This window comes from Bombina bombina, chromosome 2 (assembly GCF_027579735.1).
Source record: "Bombina bombina isolate aBomBom1 chromosome 2, aBomBom1.pri, whole genome shotgun sequence".
Lineage (NCBI taxonomy): Eukaryota > Metazoa > Chordata > Amphibia > Anura > Bombinatoridae > Bombina > Bombina bombina.
In genome coordinates this window covers 735,283,913-735,293,714 of record NC_069500.1, presented here as the reverse complement: position 1 = coordinate 735,293,714, position 9,802 = coordinate 735,283,913, and the positions used below count along the sequence as shown (strand labels likewise).

Here is a 9,802-nt window from a genome sequence, read left to right as displayed (position 1 = left end):
AATATTGTGTTCCCTGCAGTTTTTTTTCTATAGAAAACTACTTCTACAGATTTGGAACAAGCCACAAGAGTGACATCCAAGAAATTGATTTGTGTAACACTGTGTTCCATAGTGAAAAAAAGATTAAAATGATTGGTGTTGATATATTCGTGAAACTGTGAAACGAGATGGTCATCACCATCCCATATTATTAGAAGATCATCAATATATCTTCCAAAATAAATGTCTTAAGGGATTATCTCCAAAGATGTGGCACAGTTCCCAGAATCCCATATAGAGATTAGCATACAATGGCGCAAATTTAGCGCCCATAGCTGTGCCACATCTTTGGAGATCATGTTGACCCTCAAAAAAGAAAAAAAATGTGTGAGCAGATACTCTGCGGTTAAACAGAGAAATTGAATTGTCATCGTCGTACGACGACGAAGTGTACAAAAAGTGTTTCAAAGCATTAAAGGGACATTAAACACTAAATAAATGCTAGATAGAATGATGCATTCAAAGAAAAGATTAGTCCATGACTAACATGTAGATGTATTTTTTAAAGTTTCATTATTTGTTTAAAAAGTGACAAAATAAGTGTAAAGTTTTAGTGTCTATAAAACACTGGGAGCTGCCATGTTGTAACTTGTGTTAACCTTCTCTGCTGTGGCCAATTAGGGTCAGTTATAAATAGGTCACTAGAGTGTGCAGCCAATGGTTGTGCTGGATTTAAGTGTTCTGCACTTCCATTTCTAACAGGAACTGAAAAGCTCACAATTTCAGAATGGAATTACAGGCAAAGAGGACAAAATAAATAATTAAAGTATATTGCAGAGTTGTTTTATTATATACAATTTATCATTTTATATTACCATCTCAAAGTGTTCAATGTCCCTTTAAGACCCTTCGTGTGAGCGATAGATGTGTACAATGATACACCCAGAGTGATAAACCCGTATGAGTTCTTCCTTTCAATTTCTTCAATTTGCTTAATTAATGTTGTGTGTCATCAAATTACCTGGTTACTTGAAAGAATCGGCTGTAAAAAGCTATCCAAAAAATTGGAAATGTTTTCATTAAAGGGATATAAAACCCAATTTTTTTTCTTTCATTATTCAGATAGAGCATGCAAATTTAAGCAACTTTCTAATTTATGCCTATTATCTATTTTTCTTTTCTTGCTATCTCTATTTGAAAAAGCAGGAATGGAAGGTTAAGAGCCCGCCCATTTTTGGTTCAGCTCCTTGGTAGAGCTTGCTGATTGGTTTGCTACATTTAGTAACCAATCTGCAAGAGCTACCTAGGTGCTGAAATAAAAATGGGCCGGCACTTAAGCTTACATTCTTGCTTGTTCAAATAAAAATAGCATGAGAATGAAGAAAAATTAATAGGAGTAAATTAGAAAGTTGCATAAAATTGCATGCTTTATCTAACTCTTGAAAGAAAAAATTTGGGTTTAGTATCCCTTTAAGAGAACCTATACCTGCCACAAAGGGGTGACCAGGGGGATTGAGCATACTTTTGTGTAACTTCAGCAAATAGTGGAAAATAGGCATGACAGGTCATTCTGGTATAAGGCTATCAGCCACCTTAGAAGAAATAATGCCATAATTTCTTGCCCCTTCCACTAATTGACAAATTAATGTAAAAGGAACAGTGGGATCAGACGAGAGGTTTGTAAGTATGTGTCACTACGTTGTCTATTGGATTCCACTAAATAATCAATTTTATTTAAAACCACAACGTTCCCTCCCTTGTCTGATTCTCTTATGACAACGTTGGTATCATTACTTAAAGCTCGCAAGGTTTTTTTTTTTCCTGTGAGTTAAGATTATCTGAGCAATGATGCCCTTGTGAATTTGTTTCTTGTTCTTTTTATCCAACTCAATAAGGAGACTTCCTAACAAATTTGTTTTGTGTGGATTATGTTAATGTTTTGAGGGGTATGTATGTATGTGTATGTGATTTGTGCTGTCAAACCCTTGGGAGGGGGAAAGCACACCTGCTGTAAGGCCCTAGGGAGGGGGAAAGCGCACCTGCTGTCGAACCATAGGGAGAATATATGTATATGTGTGTGTGTGTGTGTGTATATGTGTGTATATATGTGTATATATATATATATATATATATATATATATATATATATATATCAACAAATGAGTGCACTCTCAGGTCTTTTCTTTAGAGAAGGTCAACAAAATGTATTTGACGTTTCGGGGTTCACACAGACCCCTTTATCTGATGAAGGGGTCTATGTGAACCCCGAAACGTCATTACATTTTGTTGACCTTTTCTAAAGGAAAAACCTGAGAGTGCACTCATTTGTTGCTATATTCATTCCATTTTTGCACCCAGGCTGTTGACCCTGTATGTATGTGCTCATAAGTTTACATACCCTGGCAGAATTTGATTTGTTGGCCATTTTTTCAGAGAATATGAATAACACAAACGTTTCTTTCCCTCATGGTTAGTGTTTGGCTGAAGCCATTATCAATCAACTGTGTTTACTCTTTTTAAATCATAATGACAACAGGAACTACCCAAATGACCCTGATGAAAAGTTTACATACCCCAGTTCTTAATATTGTGTATTGCCCCCTTTAACATCAATGACAGCTTGTAGTCTTGTGGTATTTGTGGATGAGGCTCTTTATCTTCTCAGATGGTAAAGCTGCCCATTCTTCCTGGCAAAAAGTCTCCAGTTCCTCTAAATTCTTGGGCTGTCTTGCATGAATTGCACGTATGAGATCTCCCCAGAGTGTCATAATGATATTGAGGTCAGAAGACTGAGATGGCCATTCCAGAACCTTCACTTTATTCTGCTGTAGCCAATGACAGGTCGACTTGTCCTTGTGTTTAGTATCATTGTCCTGTTGGAATGTCGAAGTACGTCTCATGCTCAGCTTCCGGGCTGATGAATGCAAATTTTCCTCCAGTATTTTTTGATAACATACTGCTTTCATCTTGCCATCAATTAACCAAAATTCCCTGTGCCTTTTGTAGCTCACACATCCCCAAAACATCAGCGATCCACCTCAGTGTTTCACAGTAGGAATGGTGTACCTTTCATCATAGGCCTTGTTGACTCCTCTCCAAATGTAGCGTTTATGGTTGTGGCCAGAAAGCTCAATTTTGGTCTCATCACTCCACATGACTGTGCCAGAAGGTTTGAGGCTTGTCTCTGTGCTGTTTGGCTTATTGTAAGCTGGATACTTTGTGGCGACTTGACCATGCAGCCCATCTTTCTTCAAGTGCCTCCTTATTGTGCATCTTGAATCAGCCACACCACATGTTTTCAGAGAGCCCTGTATTTTACCTGAACATTTTTCCTGGCAGTTGTGGCTGAAATTTTAGTTGGTCTACCTGACCGTGGTTTGGTTTCATCAGAACCCCTCATTTTCTACTTCCTGATTAGAGTTTGAACACTGCTGATTGGCATTCTCAATTCCTTGGATATCTTTTTATATCCCTTTCCTGGTTTATACAGTTCAACTTCTTTTTCCTGCAGATCCTTTGACAATTGTTTTGCTTTCCCCATGACTCAGAATCCAGAAACGTCAGTGCAGCACTGGATGAAAGATGTAAGGGTCAGTCAGGAGTCCAGAAACTCATTGACCTTTTATATATACACACACACACTAATTACAAACAAACAGATCACAGATGAGGATAGTTACCTTTAATAGCAATTCAAACCCCTCTGTGTCAACGTGTGTGCATGTTATCAGGCTAAAATCACCAGGGTATTTAAAATTTTGATCAGGGTCATTTGGGTAGTTTCTGTTGTCATTATGATTTAAAAAGAGTAAACACAGTTGATTGATAATAAATGGCTTTAACCTTGAGTGAAAAAAGTTTTTGTTGTGTTTATATTCTCTGAAAAATGGCTAAGAAATCATAAAATATGCAAGGGTATGTAAGCTTATGAGCACAACTGTATGTGTGTGTGTGTGTGTATATATATATATATATATATATGTATATATGTATATATGTGTGTATATATATATATATATATATATATATATATATATATATATATATATATATATATATATATATATATATATTTTTACACATACGGTGGGGCAAAAAAAGGATTTAGTCAGCCACCAATTGTGCAAGTTCTCCCACTTAAGAAGATGAGAAGCCTGTAATTTTCATCATAGGTATACCTCAACTATGAGAGACAAAATGTGGAAACAAATCCAAACAATCACATTGTCTGATTTGGAAAGAATTTATTTGCATATTATTTGGTCACCTACGAACAAGCAAGATTTCAGGCTCTCATAGACCTGTATCTTCTTCTTTAAGAGGCTCCTCTGTCCTCCGCTCATTACCTGTATTAATGGCACCTGTTTGAACTTGTTATCAGTATAAAAGACACCTGTCCACAACCTCAAACAGTCACACTCCAAACTCCACTATGGTTAAGACCAAAGAGCTGTCGAAGGACACCAGAAACAAAATTGTAGACCTACACCAGGCTGGGAAGACTGAATCTGCAATAGGCAAGCAGCTTTGTGTGAAGAAATAAACTTTTGGAGCAATAATTAGAAAATGGAAGACCTACAAGACCACTGATAATCTCCCTCGATCTGGGGCTCCACGCAAGGTCTCACCCCGTGAGGTCAAAATGATCACAAGAACGGTGAGCAAACATCCCAGAACCACACGGGGGGGACTTAGTGAATGACCTGCAGAGAGCTGGGACCAACGTAACAAAGGCTACCATCAGTAACACAAAATGCTGCCAGGGACTCAGATCCTGCAGTGCCAGACGTGTCCCCCTGCTTAAGCCACTACATGTCCGGGCCCGTCTGAAGTATGCTAGAGAGCATTTGGATGATCCAGAAGCGAATTGGGAGAATGTCATATGGTCAGATGAAACCAAAGTAGAACATTTTGGTAGAAACACAACTCGTTGTGTTTGGAGGAGAGAGAATGCTGAGTTGCAACCAAAGAACACCATAACTACTGTCAAGCATGGGGGTGGCAACATCATGCTTTGGGGCTGTTTCTCTGCAAAGGGAACAGGACAACTGATCCATGTACATGAAAGAATGAATGGGGCCATGTATCGTGAGATTTTGAGTGCAAACCTCCTTCCATCAGCAAGGGCATTGAAGATGAAACGTGGCTGGGTCTCTCAGCATGACAATGATCCCAAACACACCGCCCGGGCAACGGAGTGGCTTTGTAAGAAGCATTTCAAGGTCCTGGAGTGGCCTAGCCAGTCTCCAGATCTCAACCCCATAGAAAACCTTTGGAGGGAGTTGAAAGTCTGTGTTGCCTAGCGACAGCCCCAAAACATCACTGCTCTAGAGGAGATCTGCATGCAGGAATGGGCCAACATACCAGCAACAGTGTGTGACAACTTTGTGAAGACTTACAGAAAACGTTTGACCTCTGTCATTGCCAACAAAGGATATATAACAAAGTATTGAGATGAACTTTTGATGTTGACCAAATACTTTTTTTCCACCATAATTTGCAAATAAATTCTTCCCAAATTAGACAATGTGATTGTCTGGATTTGTTTCCACATTTTGTCTCTCATAGTTGAGGTATACCTATGATGAAAATTACAGGCCTCTCATCTTAAGTGGGAGAACATGCACAATTGGTGGCTGACTAAATACTTTTTTGCCCCAATAATATATAAAAAATGTATTTATATATATATATATATATATATATATATATATATATATATATATATATATATATATATATATATATATATATAAAATCTGAGGAAGTAGTAAGTATTTTTCATATCCAGAGTGCATTTATTTACAGATCAGACAACAATACAGTGAAATGTGAACAAACTTATACATAAAACAAACCCCTCCCCCTCAGTGCACAGCCAATAAAAGTTTGGTGATGCAAATAACCTTGAGATGCAATTTGTGACATATATACACAAATGTACTTCAATTACATGGATACCTTGTTTAGTGCAATTATAAAATATATATACTTTTTAAATAATGACCCTTTAGGAATAATCTTCCTAAGGGTGATGGGGGGCAAAGAGACATGGACATAGTGCCTATCGGGATATGTCTGCATGCCACTTACAATGCCTAATAGGATGCATTGTACATCACCCCAGATTTTCCCATGTATCTGAGCTGTTACACTTTTTTTTTTTTCTCTCTGAACAATCATAATACTACAATAAAGTTTTTCTATGTGAGGTGTATTTTAGGCAAAAAAATGTTCTTGGGGCGGTGACTTACCATAGAACCAGTTATTACATAGTGTGTTTCTGTCTTTTATTATATATTATCCTTTTAAACATATTTTTATTCTTTTGCATGTCGGAAATCTTTCATTCTTTTTTCCACTGGTATTTTACTTAGTTTCTATTGGTTCTTAGTTGAATTTTGTGGCAGCTCTTTTGCCATGACAAACTAAATTCATGAATCCAGTGCTTCCAACCTTTTACATTTAACTCCCATTACTTTTGGCTATATATGTTTATATAAAATTAGCTTTACTTGCTTATAGGGACATAAAACCCCAATTTTTTATTTCTTGAATCAGATAGAACATACTATTTTGAACAACTTTGCAATGTACTTAGTTTATCAAATTTTCTTTTTTTGTTCTTTGTTTAAAAGCATTTTTGCAACAATGTTATACGTTAGCAAGAGCACTCAATGGCAGCACTCTTTCCTGTCGTGCGGGTGCACCAGTCATGTGCACTCTACCAATCTAGAGTTTTTATTCAACAAAGAATGACATGAGAACAAATCAAATTTGATTAATAAAATTTTAAAATCTGAATAATGAAAGAATGTTTGGGTTTCATGTTCCTTTTTAAGGTTTGCATTTTATTATCTGCCTTCAGACCATAGTTATGGATATCGCTTTGTGTAATCGTCTGAATATAAGTGGCTTTGTTTAAAAAAAAAAATTGAGTTCCTAAGTGATTAGACTGTATTTTATAGAGTACATATATAAATACATTACTGGGGCCTCTCATGCTTTCCCAGGATGTCTTGCAAGGTGGTATTATGCATGGCTGCCATTTTACTGCCACTCCACAGGAGCAACAGCCAGGCTTCCTCCCGGTGAGCAGAGAGGCTGAGACAGGGCCACAGGTATGATATAGAATCATGAGGGAAGCAAAGATGTAGTGAGCAAGTGAATAATGTAAAGAAGTGAATGAAATGGTATGAGAGAGAATGAAATTAAAGAAAGATGTATAAATGAAGTGTGGGTTTGTAGTACATGATTAATACTTCTATTTGTGTCTAAAAACAAAGATGTTAACATACAAGTAATTTCTTAAGGAGTCATACTTAAAGGTTGAGAAAGCACTGCTTAAAGGGCACATACTGTTCAAAAATTATTGAAGAACCAATATAGATTTGAGCAGTAGCCAGCAGTGCCCAGTTAGAATTTTCTTGTAGAGTCCCTGTTGCATTTTATAAGCAAGCATAGTGTTGATGTTATCCCCTTCCTCCCTGTCATGGGTGCTGCCATGTTGAAATCTTGCTTTACCTGTACTGTCATTTTTTTTTTTTTCCTCGTGCAGCAACTCTTCTTCAGATACCTGCAGTGAAACCTATGTTCCAAAATGACAGCATCCATAAATTAGATACATGAAATGTATTTAGTGTTGAATGTCCCTTTTTAATACCACTTTAAACAACTTTTACGTTTTCATGCAAGCAAAAAAGTCTTAAAGGGACATTAAACCCAATTTTTTTTCTTTCATGATTTAGATAGAGAATACCATTTTAAACAACTTTCTAATTTACTTCAATTATCTAATTTGCTTCATTCTCTTGATATTCTTGATATTCTTTCCTGTAAATCATATCTAGGCTCAGTAGCTTCTGTTTGGTAGCTGCAAATAGATGACTCATGTGATTGGCTCACCAATGTGCATTGCCATTTCTTTAACTAAGGATATCTAAAGATAACAGCAAATTAGATAATAGAAGTAAATTGGAATGTTGTTTAAAATTGTATCTGAATCGTGAAAGAAAATCTTTGGGTTTAATGGCCCTTTAATTACTTTTTAATGCTTTTCCTTTTAAAATACCAGTGATCCAGATTTTTATTTTTTTTAATTGGAAGCAATTTTTGTCTTACACTAAAATCATAGACATGACAGATGACACCGGAGGTGATACCACATCACTGTACATATAGTAGAGTTCTCCTTAGCTGAAAAGTTTACGTAAGCATAGATTCTATATTTAGGTATTAGGCTTGTGTGTATTTTCGATTACTTATTATACTATGTTTTTTTATTTATATCCCCCCTTGAATTGCCTTTAAACTGGACATTTTCCCCCCTTATTTCAGGTTATGGGCAGGACATGAGTGGGTATGGACAGAGTTTCTCTGACCTCAGCCAGCAGCCCCCCTCTTACACGCCTGGACCCTCTGCACCAGCATCTGGAGGCCTGTCTACTGGGGGGAGTGGCTTGGGACGAGGGCAGAATCATAATGTGCAAGGATTCCATCCCTACAGGCGCTAACATCAGGGAAATGTGTCCACAGTGGAGATGAGCTGACACATCCACCTCTGAACTTGTGACAATCACTTGGTGAAGACACATCCTACTAAAGACTTGTGTGGGCTCTAGGTTTGGAAGGAGAAGCTGTGGGTGTTTGGACTACAGTTTTTAAATCTCTTTGACCCATCAGCACAAATAAAGCCAATGAGTCACTTGTTCCAAACAGGGTTTGAAAACATCTGCAGCTTTAAATGAACTCTTCAGGTTTATTAGGTTTTTTTTTTTGTTTGTTTTGTTTTTTTCCTCCATATTTTTAGTTGTTTTTTTTTTTTTTTCCTTTTTTGGGGGGAGGGGGGAATTTTCTGAGCCTTTGTTTTATCATATATTGTAAACTTTTATGTTTAAAGATAAAATATATACATTTACAGATTGTGAATTTTTAAAAAAGAGAATTTTCTACTATGAATGCAAGTTTATTTTTTAATTTAATTGCAATGTTTCCAGTGACACTGGAGTTCAGATGATTTTAACTCCTTGCCTCCTTTTTTTTTTTTTTTTTCTTTTTTCTTTTTTTTTTCTTCTCCTTGGGGGGGATGGGTTGGGGTGCAGACAGTCAGCATCTCGGAGTTACCCACTGACTTCCTACTGAGTGTAGTTTTTTATTTTGTTACTTGATATGGCTTAGAGTGCAGGGAGAGCCACTTGCTCCGAGGTCAAAGACTTGGTTTGTGCCCTACGCCTGTCACATCCTGTTTGCAAAATTTTCATGGTCATGGAGCCATCTCTAGATATAGATTCCCTCAGGCTGAAGGTATGCAGTGCATTTTGCACTAATTGATAAATACCTCCTGGTTTGAATAAAGAAAGGAATCCTTTTGGATTATAACTTTGTGTCGTCATTATTTGGTTCCATCTTTCAGACTAACTTCTTTCTTTTCGTAGAGCTTATTTGCTTAAAGGGACATGAAACCCCAAAATTTTCTTTTGTGATTCAGATCGAGAATACAATTTTAAACAGCGTTCTAATTTTCTTCTATTTAATTTGTTTCATTCTCTTGGTATGCTTTGTTGAAGGAGCAGCAATGCACTACTGGTTTCTAACTGAACACATGGGTGAGCCAATAACAATCGAGATGTATGTGTGTATGTATATGTGTGTGTGTGTGTATATATATATATATATATATATGTATATATGTGTATATATATATATACAGGCACCAATCAGCAGCTAGAACCTAGGTTATCTGCTGCTCCTGAACTTGCCTAGATAAACCTTTCAGCAAAGGATAACAAGAGAAGGAAGCAAATTAAATGATATAAATAAATTG

The 9,802-nt window shown here is 36.7% G+C and overlaps 1 protein-coding gene across 9 annotated transcripts in view; it reads left to right on the top strand.

The window, feature by feature from the left end:
- The window catches only part of DAZAP1 (DAZ associated protein 1), a 99,982-nt gene extending 90,625 nt beyond the window's left edge, over positions 1 to 9,357 (top strand). For 5 of the 9 annotated variants that reach the window (XM_053702779.1, XM_053702777.1, XM_053702780.1 and 2 more), the window contains one exon: positions 8,317 to 9,357. In XM_053702779.1, the coding sequence (XP_053558754.1) occupies positions 8,317 to 8,492 (176 nt within the window). In that variant the 3' untranslated portion in view covers positions 8,493 to 9,357. Of the gene's footprint in view, positions 1 to 6,992; positions 7,101 to 8,316 lie in introns of those variants that run through there. The other 4 variants (XM_053702784.1, XM_053702782.1, XM_053702781.1 and 1 more) reach the window with 3 other exon arrangements.
- Positions 9,358 to 9,802: the final 445 nt, after the last annotated feature.